The sequence below is a fragment of the Ciconia boyciana genome, chromosome 10, assembly GCF_034638445.1.
Source record: "Ciconia boyciana chromosome 10, ASM3463844v1, whole genome shotgun sequence".
Taxonomy (NCBI): domain Eukaryota; kingdom Metazoa; phylum Chordata; class Aves; order Ciconiiformes; family Ciconiidae; genus Ciconia; species Ciconia boyciana.
In genome coordinates, this window is record NC_132943.1 from 30,387,022 (window position 1) to 30,406,493 (window position 19,472).

The following is a 19,472-nucleotide window of genomic DNA, read 5'->3' on the forward strand; positions in this document are numbered from 1 at the left end:
TGGCCCTGTTGAGTTTACTAATGCAAATGTGACCTGGGGATGCCTAGGTGGCTGATTTTTATCCATGCCATGGCTTGGGAGGGCAGGCACCCAGCATCAGAAATGCTGAGAGAAAAGCAGATGAGGGGTTAATAGCAATCCCCACCATGAAGAACATGGCAGCATTTTATAATTCTTTGGTTACCAGCACTGTGAAAAGAAAGCCGTCATGGCTCAGGAGAAAGCCTGGCCAGCTTTGCAAGAGGGACCCCAAAACAGTAAAGTATGGGATGGGGACAGAAGGGTGACAGAACCATTGTATGGGGAGAGGGTGGCATGGCTTCCATGTGCCAGGAAAGGACCCACCTGACAGGAGAACATTTCCTCCTGCACTTCTCTTCAACCTTAAAGCTCCTACTGTCACTGCCACCATTTCCAGTTGCTCAGGGAGATGCCTAACTTCCCTTGGCCTGCTCCTCTGTGGCCGGATAGGGTGCACTGAGCAGGGCTGGCACTTGCAGTCGATGCCAAAAGGAGCCTGGGGGGAGAGAGGCGCCATTTTGAGGGGCCTCGTGCCTCTCCTCAGGGCCTCAGCTGTGTAGCGGCCGAGAGGCCCCGGCCTCCGTCCCTGCCCCTCCGAAGGGCAGCAACTGTCCCCACGGGGCCGGGGAGAGCATTTCACCCCCTAACTCGGGCTGTGCTGTGCTGGGGCCCGGGGGCAGCGCCTAACTAACTTTTTAGGAATGGGGTCTCTGAGCAAGGGGAGGACTATACTTGACAAGTACATACGTTCCTTGAATGTCGTACCGTTGACTCACCGGTAGGTAGTTATATTCTCTGAGGTGCACAGTGACCCAGCCACAATTTTACTTCTTGGGTCTCTGAACAGTGATCACTTTAGCTCCCTGTAACTCATCCTTCACAATAAAGAAAATTTAATTTATCATTTAATAATAATTTAATCATTAAATATCAATTAATTAGTTAAATGTAAAGGGGTGATGACAGTCTTGGGCTAAGAAGGGAAGCTGTCATCTGGCAGCATAAAAACCTGAAAAAGGAGAGAGATGAGGAGGTTCAGAGTGGGCTGAGAGGATTTAGGGAAATGTTTGCAAGATAAGCTTCAGAAAAGAAAAGCAGAAGAGAAACAGTTAAGGTTTATTAATAACGGTTACTTGGGATTTCAGGGTGTTTGTGGCGATGCCTTGGAGCTACTCACGTGAGTTTACATGGAGATACAGATCTGTAGCTGAGACCTTCCATCCTGTGCCACAGCTCATGAACTGTATTTAGGTTATACTCTGTCAGCTCTTGCCGTTTCCCAGAGCTTTAGGCATTGTTCTGATTACAAGGACTGTGCCCTCCTTCCTCTTCCAAATTACCTTCCTTGTAGCAGCTCTTTCTGCACCATCAGCTAGCCACAGTATTTCAGGGTCACAGGAAAGAGTGGGAAAGAAACTTATATTTTAGGGACCAAAATATTCACCTCAGAAGGCCAAGGTTCTCATCACTGAATTTTAGGAACTTGTATTTGTTTTGCAGCTTTCTGTCGAAAGGGTAAGAGGTTTTTGTTGAAGGGCAGGAAAGATCCTGTTTCTCAAAGATCCTTCCTGAGTATCCCAAAATACTTTTTAAATTATATCGCTCAAGCATACTTCTCTTTACTTATGGGATTAGTACTGGTCCTAGGTTTGCTAATACCAGCTAGACTGGATCCTGAGAGGAAAAGTGCCTTCTGATTACCTCAGTAAATTAGAAATATTAGATAGGAGCCTTGGACCAGAAGGCGTTTGCCTGGATTGGGACTCTGGTTTCTAGTCCACACTCCGTATCATTTGGGGAACTCAAGCTGAATTTGAGATACAACTATCCTGTTCCACCTGTTTGAGATGCTTTTGTTAATTTTGCATGCTCGAAAAGTCCAGGGGAAATCCAGCAGATAGAGGTAAATTTGACTGAGTTTGGAAAAGCCTCCAAAGCACTGAGGAATTTTAAACTCAAGACCAAGTAGGTACAGCACAGCTTCATCTTGCTCAGTTTAACTGCCTCTCCATCATTGAACATCAACCAGCCAGAACATAAGCAGACAATGAATGTGAAACCATGTGCAGGGGTACAGGAGGAAGGGTCTCTGAAAACAGGATGTGTCCCTTATGGTTTCAGACAAAAGATCTCCAGAAAACTGAAGTCAATGGACAAGCCATGGACACAGAAGGCCCCTAGAAGCAATAGTTCCAATAACCCTCATCAGCTCTCAGCACGACAGAGGTACACGATGAAGCACGCGAGCTCTCAGTCAGCAGACATGGCTTGCAACTGGGCCTCTGGAAGGAAGTCCAGCCAGGTGGTCAGAAATTGTTCATGAATAACTGTTTATTTCATATCAAAACTGATTGACTGATCTTTAGAAAAATAATTAAACCCAGAGTATTACAAATATTTGTAAAAAGCACTAAAATAGCATAATTCTGGTGGCAAACCCTCATTTCATTCACTTTTAATTCTGCTCTCATTATTTACTCTCCCTAGGAAAAGGTAAGGTAAAGCCAAAAATAAAAAAAAAAAGGGAGAAAAATCTACATTTGTAAGTTTCATAGGAAGCATTTTTGTTTTTTCAGCTCAAGTAGCTTTGAAAAGAAGACACTTGAGGAAACTAACGCACCTGGCAACCTTCTCTGTTAGAGTAAGCTGCCCACCAGATAGCCACGTGTCGCAGAGTCGTGCCTAGACAGTGCTGAGCTCGCTCAGCCTCCTGCAGCCTGAGAAAGGGGTAAGGGCTCCTCAGCCCTTCTCTGCTTCAGCTGAGATGCATTTGAAGGAGAGGAACTACATCCAAAAAGTCATGCAAAGTTTGCACATGATGAGTTTGCATCAGACGAGCTCAATAGGATGGTCATATGCAGTCTAACCCTAGAAGTGAATAAATTTTTCTTTTCTTTCCTTAGAGAACTCCGGACCCCAACAGTGGGAGTTGCCCAAGGTGCGTGACTGTGTGCTACCTGAACAATTTCAGAGGGAAGGAGTTCTTTCGTAGTATCTCTTTTCCCTGGCCTCCAGCCCGGGGAAGTGTCTGACAGCTGCTCCTGCAGACTAAAAACCTACCTGCTTCTAAGAGGAAGTGTATGCTAGTAAAGCATTGTATTTTCTGAAAGTTCCTGGAAAAGAGACAGGTTGTATATTTACCTGTAATTGATAATCCTCCCTCCAATTCATGCCAATTGAACACAGGCCAAAGAACCAGCTGTGCTGCCCCAAAGTTTCCTTCAAAAAGGTTGTTCCAGAGCTCTTTGGAAGTCCTTCTCATAGGTGGAGAGCAGAGGACTAATTTACACTAGAAGTATCTTTGTCTAGACATATAGACATATAACTGTCAGAAAGCTCAAGGTAGGTGAGATGCTAAAAGCTTTCAGTGGTTTTCAAGGAAGAGAGAAAGTGAAGGAACCTGGACCTTGTCTTTACAAGAAAAAAGCTATAAAGTAAAAATTCTATTTGCAGAAAGAATTCTGTGTCATACATAACTCCATTCATACCTGCATCATACAAATACTTCGATCTACAACAAAAAGACCATTTTTTTTCAGCCTTTTCATCCTACCTATTTTCACGGTAGGATGCCAAAAACTCTATGACAACTGACTGCCTCGCTCACTCATGCTCTGTAAGAGAGACACCAAGGTATCACTGCCACACTGAAGCAGCCAGAGCACTGAGCGGTTTTGACCATTTGGAACACAAGCCCAAAATTTTGACCTGTGCTGAGCCCTCTTCCAGCACTCAAGAGCTGTTCGTTAACATACACCCAAACACTACAAATTATGTCCATCATCAAACATCTGGTATGATCTGACTGACCAGAGCAGCCATGGGCATCACTGGAACTTTTGTCTTTCAACTTACCATGTGGCCTTCCAGAAATGCTTGACATCACCTCAGCTCCTTTTGCATTCAACTCATCCCCTGGAGTGAGTCACCTCTGGATATGTCTCTCTTCATTAGCTACAGAGGGAGTATAAATGAGTAGGTTAGAATGGTCATCTGGCTTCTAGACGCAGATGTCAGGAGGGGAGTCCTTCCCTCTGTCTGTCTGACATAAACAGCCCTAGCAGGTTTCCCAACAGGGCAAGTGAGGCATGTTGTCTCAGAAATAAAAGCTAGCAAGTTTGCATCAGATGAGCCCTACAGGACGTTCATATGCAGTGCCCACTGAGGTTGCTGCCGCGTGTGAGCACAAGACAGCAAAAACGTAAAGGGATACCGTCCTGACTTGAAAAAGTAATTTCATTTTATGCCATGACACTGCAAAGTAATTGTGCTCAGAATGACTGTTTTTACTGCCTAAATACATTTTTAGTACTTGAGCATCCAGGTGGATTCAATTGTGCTTGCAATTTTGCAGACATTAAAGAGGGAGACTAAATGACTGAGGCGGGGGAAAGAGAACAATATTGCACTCCTGCGAGACAGCCTGATGCGCGGACTAGAGCATAGCACTAGTGCTCAGGAGCCTCAAAGTCTAGTCCTATTTTGATCAGTGACTGACAAATGTTTTAAAGCTAGGCATGGAAAATGCAATGCAAGTGTTCTCTGTGTCTTTTACAAAAATAATACTGGCTGAAATCTTCAACCAGTGTAAACCGTCAAATAACAGAAGTCACTGACTCCAACAGAAGCAGTATTACAAGCCAGATGGAAATCTGGTCAGCTTTTAAGAATAAGAACTTCCTTCTTGAGCATCTTTTCCAAAAGCAACATGTGATACAGCATGAATATAAGCAAGACTTGAACTGTTGTAAAATACATTAAAATAAAAAGAAATTATTTAAATCCAAAAATGTGATTCTGATAAGCTAAAGCATACTTAGAAGTTACATTCTTTATGTCAATAACTGTTTACAGAACCATAGCCTTAACTGATACTCAAAAGCCATTTCACTGTTCACAGAAGTTTTCATAAAGAAATAATATACAAGGCACACTAAACACTGTCGGGCCAAACACATTCTACTGTTTATTACACATATTACATTCTTAAATAAAAATGCGTCACATAACATTTTTGCATAGATATCTTACAATATACCAATTTAAAAAAGAATTATGAAACAGACCAGTAACAAAAATAAATTTTTTCTTCATTAATAATTTTGTAACATTAACATACCACCATCATATAATACAAATAATATTTTTAAATCTTAAGACTTTTTGTACAGCAAAAAAACTGACAAAGTAATATATTTATATATATATATATATAAAAAGCTTAAAAAAAATAAAATGTCAAAAAAAGGCAGAACTGAGGGCTACAAGACTGGGTACTTCTGTGATATATTAGAAATACCAGAGTAGGCCTGAGAGAACGTGACCGAGGGCATCTCCAAAATGCACTTGTCAGACACATCTGGTAAAAGAAAAATTATAGTGCAAAATGAAAGTCCTTCAAGCAATGTTGTGTTGTTTGTTTTTTTTTTTTAATAGGGAGCATTCATACTTTTTTTGTTGTTGCTAAAAAAAATCCCCCAAACAAAAATCTAATGTGTAGTAGAGAGCAAGAAAGGTTTCAAAGGACAAGAAAGAAAACAGGCCACTTTGCAAAGCAAGAAAAAAAATCTCAGCCTGCATTATTATTTTTTCAACTAGATGAGCAGACATGCTAAACTAAGGCCTTGTTTCTAAGAGAAAAGCTGTCATGGTTTATATGCAGTGATTTCAAAACCAGGTACTTAAATTGGTGCAAGAACCTTCCTGTAGAGGTATCTTAATTGGCTGAAGCATTTCTTACACTTTAGCTTAACTGCATAGGATGCCAATGCAAACTCAATCCAGGCAATCGAGTAATAGGTGCAGCTACAAAGTGATTTAAACTAGACCGATATTTTAACATAGGGCAACTTCCCTGGTAGAGACATGGCCTTGGTAACAAAGTAGTGTTTAAACCAGTGTTCTGATCTACTTCCAGAATCTGACAGGCCTGGGGTTTAAATGCAGAGCACGGGTAAAATGTACGTTGCAAAATATAAAGTAAGGATCAGCCCTTCAGCCATCAGGCCTTTCAGGGACTGCGTGTTAGCTTTTCATTTCCCCAAGAGCCCAACAATAAAGGCTAAAATTGTCACCTTTCTGTCCATTCTAGTACACTTTTAGTGCGTACATGCTAAGCCCTCGTCCCCCTCCCTTCCCACCTCCCCTCCCAATCCCCAGATTTGCAGCCTACTCATTCACAGTACACAGCAACATGTATTTCCCAGCATTGTTGAAAACTTTACTACAGAAGATGACATGATTCCTAAAATGCAGTGGCAACAGCAAGTGCCCTCCCTAAATCAAAGCAATAGGCACGGTTGGCTACTACAAACTGTAAGTCAGTAGCTCAGTTTCCTCTTCTGTGTAGGTATATACGGTATACTGTTGTACATCCACACCCACACAGAGACAGGGTGAAGAACCTGTTTTCTGGCAGTATATAGAAGTTAGGACCAAAGCACTTAAAAAAAATCATCAAAGCTTTCATTTCGAAAATCACTAAGAGTTCCAACTTTAATTATTACACCAAAAATGCCATTAACAAGCATTAAGGAAAACTATAAAACCCTGTTTGAAAAATGACACCTGCATTTGAAAGTTTTCAGGTGGGGAAACCCATTCTTGAGGTGATAAAGGCAGCCTACCCCACCATCTCCACATTTTTATGTATATAATTTATATATACAACTATATCATTATATATATAACTTATATAGCACAAGTATGTCTTGGACTTCTTCCTCTAAGGGAGGAGGAAAGTCTCAGCTTTACAAGACAGATCTTAGTACCTGGTGGGCCAGATCCTACAGTTCTTACAATGCTAAACCTTGCCACGGAAGCCAGTGTAGATCTGTGGAAGAGAAAGACTGCAGTAGTCATCCCTAAACTATTAATAAAAAGAGACACAAATGTGACAAAAGGAAGAAGAATATCCAAGCTTGATCTGGAAATGATCATTCAAGAAGGCGTAGATTTAATGCTCATGAAAGACAGGCAAGACTTGTCAATGAGTAGGTGTAATATCTTGGGAGGAAATAATTTTCATTTTTCAAGACAGAGGTAAATAGAGTTATTGTCAAGCATTGTTTTTTTTCTTGGTATATGGGGATCTTTGCAAGTGCAACTCTATCTCAAATCAGCAAAAAGTACTTTAAAACAATGTTGGGTTAGAGGCGTCACCCAGGATATGAAAGCTTAAAAACAGTCTTACTGGATAGAATGACAGGATGTGCCAAGTCCTGAATGAAATCAGGAATAAAAGCCCTTGATCCACTGGGTGCTGGCCTAGTAACATTGAATTATTTACAAAATTTTCTTCTTTGTTTATTTTTTAAATTTAAAGATTTTGACACATATTAAGGGAACAGGCAGAGAAAAGGAAACACTTAAGGAAGTTGGATTTTCATCAGTTTTGTCAAAAGCACCAATTATGACCTCTTTTGTACACAGATAAACAAACTATGTTAAATAGGAGGAGCATCCTTTGTGTTAGAGACAGCTAAAAAGCCCAAATTGTCTAGGATCTGGTAAAAATGAGGGAGAAAGCCTGATTCTGTAGATGTCAGAAAGGTCACAGATAAGATACATTCAATCACTGCAGCTGTCATATTGATCAACTCCATTTTAGCCATACACCCTAGTGATTAGTTATCTTTTTATTCCTCAAGTTAAAACAGTTCCAAAAGCAAGGACCTGGGGGCTCCTCTTGCATTCAGGTTCTTCTTCCCCACCTGTGTTTGGTCAGTGCTTTCCATGTATTAAGTGAAAATATGCTAGCCTAAAAAAACAGTAAACCCAATTCCAAAAAGTCTGAGGAAAATAAGAATGAATGGAAAAAAAAAAATTATGTTCACCTTTGTAGAAATATATGTTGGCTTAGATTTCAGGTCCTAGAAACCATTTTTGAGACATCACATGGGTCTTCCAGGCTAGCAAACTTGTTTCCATATTATCTGGTTGGTCCCTGCAGCTGTGACACATCTCATAGTATGATATTGCTTCAAACTGGTTTGCTAAGAGTTTTGGATTTTTTTAAGATTTCCTCCTCTCTAGGTCTCTCTCATGAAGAAGCCTGATAAAGTTTAATAATGACAAAACTATCAGAGTTTGAGAGAAACCCTATAGGCCTGCCCTACAGTCTGTTCTGCCAGCACAAGACTGGGAAGAACTAGAACTAGTACACATCTAATCAGTGAGAGCTCTGAAATGAATCATAGAAACACAGAAAAATTCGTGTTGGAAGGTACCTCTGGAGGTCACCTAATTCAACCCTCTTTTAAAAAACACTTTAGTTAGATCAGACTGCTCAGGGCCTTGTCCAAGACATTGAAAGAATCTAGGATTTCAGTCCATCCTTTCTTTTCTTCATTTGCCAATTTATCCAGGTAATATAATTTTCTAGACTGAGTACTGGCTATTGAAAAAGAACAACTCTGGGATAATGAAAAATACTCTGGACTCTGGAATCCTATTTCTGTTAGACCAATCTTTATAAAATACATGTGATATTTTAGGTTGCTCTCTATCTCCTAAGGGGAAAAACAAACAGAACAAAGATGCACTGAAGTGTTGTTTTGGTCTAAAAAGTGACTAAAATACAGTATCATGTTTCTTCATATTTGATATAGTATGAGTGAAATAATACTTTTTTTAGTTCAAGGTAAAACAGCAATTATTATGTTGGAAAAACATAATTTTGCTTGCTGGGCCTCAAGCTGGCAGTATAGAAAGCATATTTCTATAAGCATATTTTTATACATAGATTCAGCAAATCTGATTAGAAAAATCTTTCTACTGGTGCTTCCTAAAAGATTTTTCATAAGTCAGTTTTCAAAATAGAATCTCGTCATAGTGTATAGCTTGTCTCAATTCAATAATAGAAAAATCCAGAATAAATAAATTATATCAACACTGAAGCATATGAAGTACATCTTGATCTGGAATATTCTGTCTGGTTTTGGTTTCCCTATTACAAGAAAATTATTGAAATATTGGAGTGAGTCTAGCAGAGAGCCACCATGGAGATCATGTTCTGGAACACATGATGGATGAAGAGAGGCTGAGAGACATGGTTCAACCTTACGAAGAGAAGGGTAAGGGTAGATCTTATTGCTGTCTACAAATACCTAACAGAGGGTGTACAGAAGAAGCCAGACTCTTCTTGGAGGTGCACAGTGGAAGAGGCAATGAAAACAAGTTGTAACATGGAAAATTCCTACTTGACACATGGATTTTTAATTTTTTTTTTACCATAAAGGTGGTCAAATATTGGTCCAGCTTGTACAGAGGGGTTGTAGAATTTCCATCCTTGGCAATATTTAAAACTTAGCTGGATATGGCCCTGAGCAACCAGCTCTAGTTGCAGGTTGGCCAAAAAGGCCTCTGGAGGCCCCTTCCCACCTGCATGATTCTGTGATTGACTGCTCTGCTCCAAAATATTATTTAGCTATTCAAAAACCCTCATATTTGCTTTAGTTGCTTCCTCTATATACACTATTTTGTGAGACTTTTGTCTCAATTTGTTCTCATCCTATAGTTTCATGGCCTTGGAAACCACAATCTGACTTTCTTATAATGGCTCCTCTTTTGCAAGTAGGCATAAATCTAGCATGAAGGAAATAAGGTTAAGTTTCTCCTTTCTACAGCTGGATGACTCAGTCCTCAACTGTCACCAAATCATCTATTTATGGGTTTGCTTCCAAGAAGCCTTACAGAGAGGATTAGCCTTTCCTCATTAGTCTGTTTCTACTTGTAGTTTACAAACAGAGGACACCTGTACAACTTTAGCAAGGAGACACAGGCCTAAAAAAGATCTAGCTGTAACAGATTACATAAGTTTGAAGTGCACAACTTAAAATATCTGTAAAGAAACAAAACTTGTCTTTGTAAAAAACGAATCCTGGAATGTGTCACTAATTGTGCCTTTCCAAAATACCAGCTATGGTTCAAAATTTTAGTAATGACTAAGACGCTTGCATATGAGCACCCAAAAACTGAAGTCCAGAGATTGACTAAGTGCACCATGTATACAGGTGAAAAATATCTCCCTTTACAAACAGAAGAGATGGTCCCAAAGCCCAAAATTTGGCTTCAGAGTTCAAGACCTGCTACAGAGAGAGCCTGAGAAATCTGAAATCTGATTACGTCTCTTATCCCCCTTTTCTCTATATTTTTAGGCTATTTGGATTTAGATGTAGGCCTGCCTCTAGAACAAAATCATCAGACATTTCAGCATGTTTTTTTCCCCAGGCCCCTTGTTCTGCCATATTTAAATAAGATGTCAACAAGACCATAAATGACAACTGGAAGTAAATAAACAGTTTTGCTTGATTTTTTCCATTTTAAATAGTGTCTGGTATTTAAACTGTCACTTAATAATTAAGGTTTGTAGACTACTGATAGCACGTCTAAAGGCAGGTGTGTTCAGAGGTCAAAGGAGGATACTTATGCAGGTTCACAGCCAATGAATATCATAGTGGTGGGTTTGAGAGCACACACTTTAGGACACTACAGTAATGAAATTCTAGGATTCTCTTATCCTTTTTTTAATCTAATGCACTGACTGGATGCTCTACAGTTTCACACAGCTGAGGTTTCAGTTCCCATTAGACATCTGGCAGGATGCTCTATATATTCCAATACAAATTGGATTCTAGGGCCCTCAGTCCCAGCGGAACAGCTGGGTGGAATGGCCATAAAAAGTATGCAAATACAGAAGTAGAGAAATACGAGATTGTCAGCAAGCAGTGCTCCGCAATTTTTAAATGTATACATATATATAAGCATATATATATACACATATAGAGTACGGTTAGTTTTAAATCTTTGGAATAAACTCAATTTTCGTTCTCTCTCTCTTTCTCTCTGTCTTTCTTTTCTTTCTTTCACTCTCTCTCTTGCTCTCTCTCATGCTCTTACCACGAATGTTACATCATTGTCCCTAAAAGATGGTTAGATTTTGGTCCATATTTCATGCCATATGGGCCAGACATAGTATTTCCCCCCGTCCCCAAAGTGTTCAGTTGACAGTCACAGTGTTTTGTGAAAACTGTGAGGAAAAACAGCATCTTTCGACTAAATTCAATCTCTCACTGGAACCAAAGGTTGCAAAATGCTGAGAATTCAAGTGCCAAGGATCCCGATGACGGCTCTTAAAACATCTATCGAGTTTCTTGTTCGTTCTTTTTCCCCCTAAGAGTACAGTTTTACCTCCCAAAACATAAATTAAGGGAAATATTTAACAGTCAAGGAGTCAAAACAGTCAAAGAAGGGCAGTTGGCTAATACAGTATAAAACAGCAGCAACCATTTGTGGACCACGCCCCATTTTGTTTCATTTCTAGACACATCTTGTAGGGATGGTCCCAGAATATACAAAATATACAACCTAATGATCACCTGCCTGCTTGCATAGGCCACTTGTATGGTCCTAAATGCAGTCTTTGGAGTCAGGGCCAGTGCCAAATAGTTTCAAATGCAAGTTATGGTAAGATACATTTTTTTGTTTTTCTTTTGTAATGAAGACTTTAATCCACTTTGAGCCAACGAAATCAAATTAGCAATAGGGCTGAAGGGTGAGCATGAGACCTCCACTTCTTGATGGTTCACACAGTAGGCCAAAATGGACCTCTAGGTTAGTAATACTTTAGACCAATCATTTGGAAAAGCCTCACTGCTGTACGTAAAATCCAACCCTTCCTTCACCGTTCACAGTTACATTTTTTCACACAGGAGTGGGCTACAGCATCAACTTGATGAATGGAAAAGGAGGACTTTGATAATTTCTTTAAAAGGCTAATGCTGAATGAAGCCATTGTACTTGGAAGAGGTTCTTGATTTCCCACTCAGAGACTGGAGTAGGATTTTTGGCTTGGGTTTTTTTTTTGTGTGTAAGATGCTCAACAAACATTAGCTTTAAATTAAAACGTCTGCAGGTGCTCTTTACACAAACAAAAGTCTAATGTTTTAAATTGGTTAATAGAAGAACAGCAAGAAAAAGCAACATAATTCATCACTAAGTCACTGTGGGTTGTGGCTAACATGCTCACATGATGTGGAAGGAATCCTGTAGTCATGCCTGTGTGGCCAGTCCCAGACCGATATCCAGGTGAAGACAAGGAGTTCTGAAGATCACTTGTTCGTGGAGAAAAGAGAAAAAAATGTTTAAGCTTCCAAATAAGCTTTTAAAGTTTTTTGTTCAACAAATAAACAAGAAGTCCTAGCTATGGCAATAAGGTGAGGCCTACAGAGATATCAGGTGCTGTTTCTCAGGGGTTTATCCCTTGGCCACTTAGCCATCATGGCAGCAGCTTCCAGAGTCCCTAGTGCATATGTTGTGCAATAGCCAAAACAAAAATTAAAATAAAAACAACCAACAAAAATATAGTCCTCCGTGAAGTCTACATAAACTCAGGCCAAAAAGAGGATATTTGTGTCACAAGTGTCACTCCACAGTCTACTGCCATTAAGGCCACTGGTATTGACTTAAAAGGATCTCAATAGCTCAGTTCTAGGAAGAAGAACCAAAACCAAGACAGGTCAAAGTGTCTGTGAGAAGTCTGACGCACTGAACATTAGGAATTCTCAGACAAAGAACAAATGAACCAAGAGGTTAATTTTGGCTACCAAACTGGGATTTGGTTTTCTAGGTCATTGTTTTCCCCCCATCTATTTAAAAAGAAAGTTAGTGCTACAAATATGCAACTTCAAGACAACATATTCTCCTATTGAGTTGCACTGAGAAGCAAGTTAAATAAGCCCCTCCTACTGCCGTCCACCTGCAAGGAAGCCTCCTCCGTTTGCTTTGATTTCCACTGGCAAAAACAGGAAACAAATCCAAGAGGGGCGAAGAACTGTAAGCAATTGTTCCTCCTCATTGACTTCACCTCTATACCATTTCCTCGCCTGCATCTTCTCGCATCCAGCTGGGGCAAGGCATAAAGAACCGATGTACGTATTGAAGTATAACTGGGTGCATGACAGTGTGAGTGTGTGGTCTCTGTACAGAGGATTACACGTGATCAAGTTCTCTTCTCCTGCAAGGCAGCGCGTTGTAACTTGAGTTCCACTTTCATCTCACAACACTTAGCTTAGATGACATCCATGCCAAGCTGACTGATATTTAGATATGTCTCTTCATGTGGAGAGCGAGGTGATCAGACCTGGAAAAACACCTGCAAAATAAAGCAAGCGGGAAATGAAATAAATACAGGATTTGGGAAAACAGGGTTCCTGCTCCTTCCTCCTTAGGTACAGGAGGAAATATATATCCAGGTTTAGAGACGTTCCTTAGATTATCCACGGATCGCCACCAACTCTGTGTGATTGACCTCTGTGACCACAGGTGGCCAACTATCCTGGCTCTTCGGCAGCTAAAGAGTACTCTTCTCCTTTCTCAGTTCCTCTCCCTCCCCCTTCTTTCACTGAGTCAAACATCAGGGAAGAGTGCTCATCTATGCACCTGTAGTATAAGATCAAATATTTAGTATAAGGGGGTGTGTGCATATAAAAAAATTAAATAAAACAAGTCAGTTTTGCTCAAGTACTCAGCAACACCAGTTTAAAAAAACACCAGCTTTCTCAAGTGCCCAGTACCTGCAACAAGCACCAAAGTACAATACCAGTTTTGAAAGCTGAATTCTTATTTCTAACTCCTAACTGGAAGGAAAGCTGGTTCAGAGTTTGGAGGCTGACAATCCGTCAGGCTACATATCTCTCCCTTTCTCTCTGCTGGGAATCTGGGTGGTAATATGTGGATGTTGATGAATGCTATCTCCCTGAAGGATGTTGACAGAAGATAAGGTATTATGCCTATTTTGTGAAAATTGAGAGACAGAGAAGGCAAGGAAATTGTAAATCACACAAGAAGTGTGGTAAAACCAGAAAAAAATTGCCAGGACTTCAGCTTTCAACTTCTCTTCTTTATCCACAAAGCAATTTTTCTCCATCTCATAAGAAAATGTAATGTTTTGACATTCTCAACATGTAGATGGATGCTGATGAGATGGACTTAGAGTGACGACCCTAGAGAACTAGTTGAGTTTTAGGGCTGGTCTAAACACGCAGTTAATTGAGAATAAGGTAGGGCATGAATTTGAAATGAAGCATCTATTCTTGATTAACTCCCTCTCTAAAGGCTTATGACTGCCTTCTTCCGAAATGACTTAATCCACTTGGGAAGTGGGTTAAGATACTCAGAATAAAACACACTTAGTCCAGGAGAAAAGCAATCCCACAAAGAGTTAATCAGGAATTACTATTCTAGAACAGCTACCTTGTAGTAGACATGCTGCAGGGCACTCAGCAGCAGGAACAGCAGCCCAAATTCAGGCACTTCACACCACCAAGATATTGCCAGAGTGATCAGGGGAGTAAGTTCTCAGGAGGACAAGTGCTTTTCTTCCCTGTCATTCAATATATACTCCATTTTATCAAGACTGCCAGGAAGCAAGAATATTTTTTCGACTTCATACCCATTAGAAATGGGATTGAAAGCACCAACCCATTTCACACCCACCATCACAGTGTCATTAAAGAGATGTATGGCACCAGAGAGCAAACCGCAGGACAAGTGGGCAGTGGTTCTGGCTGCCTACCCCAAAGCCCTAAAATGGAGCCTGACTGTCAGAGTGGCAGGACTCAGACACTCTCAGAAATTAGACTTCGACTAGATGCTTCAAGTTGAGCACTAAAACAGGAGGCTTCCAAGTTCCCTGCAAATCTTGGCTTGCCTTCTTTCCACCCTAAGCCATAAGACACTGGCTCATTTATTTTTACTAATAGCAAAAAACATCTATTATAAATATCTCACAAACCCCACATATCTGTGGCTTTTGAGTAAACTGTTTTTGTAGGCTCCGAGGGCATCACAAAAAGCTACTTCCAGAACTGACTTGCCTGGAATGTCTTTTCACTGTCCTACAGACAGAGTATAAAAGAGCCACCAATATCGGTCTGAAGAATATCCAAATGTCTTATTGTGAGAATCTGGATAGCTCATACATGGGCACTGAATGTATTTCCAAACAAGCAGTAGTTGAGTATTTTGTATTTTTCAGAAAGAAGGTAAAAGAATGAATTGAACTACTCAGTAAAAAAAGCCAAAACCAAAGATAAAAAAAAAGAACACTCAGTCTAAAGGCAAACACGCAGAGGATAAACACCCTAAGCAGAGAAAGGCTGAGAAAGAGAAGAACTATAAAAGTGAAGAGATTTTAAATAGTTAGGGGATCTTTTCTGTCCCACTGGCAGTATTCCCCTGCATGAGCAATCTATCTGCACCTACATGCAGAGATGAGTGACTGAGAGGTGCATTTTTAAGACAAAGAAACTTCATAAGAAGGCGACTTCCGCAAGAAAAGCTACATACTCATGTTCTGTGGATGAGCATAGCTCTGCTGAAGACAGCTGTTCTCTACTGATCTGTAGCAGCTTACAAGGGGGTTAATACCTTCAGAGTGGCAAAAATTAAGAAGAAAGACTTAAAAATAGGATGGAGGCTGCATTCCTCTGAGCTCCTATATGAAGCACAGTGAGACAGACGCGAATCTGACAATGGACACTTGGCTTTCAACACAGCAGGCTCAGCACAGCTAGAATTTTCTAGCCCTATGGTGCCAAAATACACCCTTGGACCAACATCTCTCTCGTCAGTCTAAACTGAGAAAGCAGCATGCTCTGGCTACAAGGACTGCCAAAACAAAACAACAGCTTGAGTGGCTGCCAAAAAGACATGCACCAGCTGGCACTTCAGTCTAGGACTAGTCATAAGACCACCACCCAAGCATGGCTTTTCCTCTCCAATTGCCTCTATTATAGATGCAACCCAGGAAAATGTATGCTGAGTCACAGCACAGCAAGATCTGTTAAAAATATGGATTCAATACATTGTTTCACATCAATAACCACAGTATTAGCATCTAGTATATTCTTCAGACCTAGAATATTTTTATAGATAATAAAATGGTATCATATTTGCTAATTTATAGCTAATAAAATGGTACAATACTAATTCTTCACATTCTCCTGCTGACTAATTTGGTTAGTTCTACCTCTTGGTAAGGCTAGTGGATGCAGACTTTTATTTTCAACAGTAAAACAGTCCCTACAAAATTTTGCAGCTAAATCACAGTCAAAAAAAGCTATTGATCAGTGGACATGGTTTTTTTCCTTCTGGAACTAGAGGCAGCAGCGGAAGAGGCTCCACAGGATAAGCTGTCAAGAGAAACTTCTTTCTTCACAAATTAAGAAACAGCAGCTTGCTGGTCTCCAGTCCTGCCCATGAGACAAGACCTTGCTCCACACCTCGGGCTCTACACCTCTTCCAGACCAGCTCTGCACATTGTACGTGGGCCCATCACAATCTTCCCTATCATCCCTCCCTCAGTCCAGCTCTTCCTAGAAAGGACAGTTTATGCTAGAATAAGATACCCTAATTCTGAAAGTCATATAGTGATGTGTGATACATAAATTCCCTGCTTACAACCACAATTCCTTCCTTTCTCTTTTTGCTCTCTCTCCTTAGCAACACAGCACTGAAGCCTCTGCAGGAGAAACAGGGAAGGTAACTACGATGAGAAGAGAATATATTGTTCAGCCATCTTTCTTACCAGCTGTGGATTCTCCACTGTGGGATGTGTTCATTCCAGCTAAGCGTGCTCTTAGCTTACTGTCAAAAAGGAAACCACGCGTACACACACACACACACACACACACACACACACAGAGGAATATATACCCCAATAGTCTGGCACTAAGCTGCTATCTCCTAAACACATATTTATGCAGAACAAGTGAGTGCCACTACCCTGTCATTCTCTTCCCCTTGGAGTGCTGAGGGCTTGCACTGTGTGAGGGACAGAACCCTAGCCTGTGTTTCTGAAGAGCATAATTCCTGGGGATGCTAATAACCAGCATACCCCTGGTGTCTGGAAGGCACTAGGGACTTGTACACTGCTTTCCACACCACTTTAGCTGATTCTCCTTTCTCCCCTGCTGCCACCAAACCACACACCATTTGCAGTACATATGGTGCTACTCAAACCAGTGGTAGTCTGCCAGCTATAACTAACAATGTGATCTGTGGGCTGCATGGTGTTGGGACAGCAGGAGAAGGGAATCACGTCTTCTTATCTCTTTTGTTTTAAAATTGACCTGCACACAGAGGACATTAATAGCCCTTTGATGTTGGTCAGAAGGTCAGAGACACAAACGCATCTGAAAACTGCCTGGAAGGGAACTGCATCCAGACTGTGTGCACAACATTCCCCTTCTTTGCTATTTGAATCACCGCTTTCATGCTCTGATTGCCAAGGTATGGCCTTCACCTCTGAACAACAACAGGCATATGTTTTGTGCTACGTCAGTGTTGTTTGTTAAAAGCAGCTCCAAAAGGCTCCTTAAAGTTTAGCAAGCCAGGATGTCTGAGGGAGTGCCTACAATTCCTGTCAATAATGGTGGGTGCAATAAAGGGTAGCAGTTCAAATAGGGAGAAACTGTTCTCCAGCTGGGAACCCTGGCTCCGGAAGGAGTGTCTTTAACATTAAAAGTCTGCCTAAATAGCTAAGGACAGATTTAGGCACATGTTTCAGTGCTTGCTTGAGGTGACATCTGCAATAGGTGGTAGTAGAGAGATCTGCGAATGAGAAAAGAAGGAAAAATAGTGCTATGGCAGAGGGAGCCAAAAGAAGAACAGGCACCGTCACTCTACGAGCTTGCAACAACTGACTGGGAGAGTAAAGACAAATCCATCTCCTACCACCACACACAGATGGTATGTGCGTGGAGTTTAACAGTGCACAATCCCCAGCACTCTTAACTTATTAATAAATATTTTTCCTTCATCTACAGATTCAGCTGAAGAGCAGAAAATGCATCAGATGATTGCAGGAATATATCTATTGACTGCAGTGACTGAGTTGGCTGCCGAAGAAAAAACCTAGGTAGGAAGGGATAATACGTAGAGGGAGAAGAATGAATACTTCACAAAGGGCTGAAAGAGACTGAGGAGTTGGAAATACTGACTGTATTTCTTTAGATCTCTGCTACAAATATTTTCTGTCCTGACACAGAAACCCTGGGGCTTTGTGTGTATGTGTGCGTGTGTTTGTGGGGCCAGGATGGTTAGTTTGTTCTTCAGAGGAAAGAAAAGAGAAAGGCAATGCCTTACATTTAAAACAGGGAACATAACTGTTCTCCTTCACACAGATGCTTATACAAAAGCAGCACTCCAGAGGTCCCTACTTGGCTTATCCTGTCCCTCATTCTGAGCAAACAAAAGATAATCCAGGGATAAAACAAAAGATAATCCAAGAGGAAGCTCTCCATGGGGGAAGGGGAACCGGAAGAGGGGAGACAAGGGGAGAAGAGCACTCAAGGAGATGAAGCTCTTGGAAAGGCAGGATGTGAAAATGATCGAATTTCCTTCCCATAAAAGGATGGGGTCCCTTGTTTATGTCCCACACATCCTCTCTCCACACATGTTCTCTGCTGGTCTGGTGTACCCAGAGGCTTCCTAGAGCCTTTATTGTATTACAAAATGTTTCCTTATCAGAGCAGAGAACCTTAGTGCTGCATTAAAAAGATGGGTAATTTTCTTAAGCCTCTTTTAAAAATATATATAAATAGGATTAGCTGGATAACATGTTCAGATGCAAGCACATTATTTGATTACTCAATAGTGGATCCAGGTTTCACCCAGGGCACTGCCAATCTCCAGCTGGGGGGGTGCGAGGGGGAGAAGTGTTCATTGTTCGATCCTGTCAGTGCTGTCAAGAGTCATTACAGGGGTAATTGCTTTTGCTCCACCCTAATTTCTTATCAATTGGGATTGGAGATGGGGAGGAGGGTTTTCTTTTGGTTTTGTTTCTAAATTCAAAGAACCCAGCTTTCAAAAATGCTCAGCACCAAGCAAGGATGACCAGATTTTTCAGATGAGCTCATCATTCATTCAAGCAGCTAAAGCGGTGAGGACTGCAAAAAGGAATCGGCAGTGAGCGGCAGCAACCACGGCTCTCACTGGGAGCTGCTGGGCGCTCAGCTCGCCAGGCAAAACTCGCCCCTCATTTCTGAGTGCCCAGAGGAGGACTGTTGCATGACAGGCTCTTCGGGAACCCTGGCTCTGGGCACCTGTCAGGCTTTTGAATCTGGGCCCATGCAAAATGAAGGCACAGAGTATCTCCCACATCAAATAGATGTCAAGGGTGAGATTTAAAACTGTAGGAAAAGATTCACTAATTAGCAGGAATGTGCAGAGATCACTGATCCTACACAAGACAACCCCATGAACTTGAATTGTCAGATGTGCCTAAATGACTCCTGTGCTTTTGAAAATGAAGCCGTCTGCTGTCTTTCATTGACTCTCCTGTTTCATCTAGGGAAGCATGGAGCCCTGGACTCAGTGGAAAGAGAAGACAATGATCGTACAGAAATTAAGTGCTTTTGTCCTAGACATTTCCTATAGATTTGTGGCAC

The 19,472-nt window shown here is 41.1% G+C and overlaps 1 protein-coding gene across 9 annotated transcripts in view; it reads right to left on the minus strand.

The window, feature by feature from the left end:
• The window catches only part of KLF7 (KLF transcription factor 7), a 116,308-nt gene that overhangs the window by 46,237 nt on the left and 50,599 nt on the right, over positions 1-19,472 (minus strand). For 3 of the 9 annotated variants that reach the window (XM_072875377.1, XM_072875376.1, XM_072875378.1), the window contains 4 exons: positions 12,779-13,174; positions 12,050-12,134; positions 3,877-3,975; positions 346-3,326 (listed from right to left, as the gene is read on the minus strand). In XM_072875377.1, the coding sequence (XP_072731478.1) occupies positions 13,123-13,174 (52 nt within the window). In that variant the 3' untranslated portion in view covers positions 346-3,326; positions 3,877-3,975; positions 12,050-12,134; positions 12,779-13,122. The remainder of the gene's footprint in view (positions 1-345; positions 3,327-3,876; positions 3,976-12,049; positions 12,135-12,778; positions 13,175-19,472) is intronic. The other 6 variants (XM_072875382.1, XM_072875380.1, XM_072875379.1 and 3 more) reach the window with 6 other exon arrangements.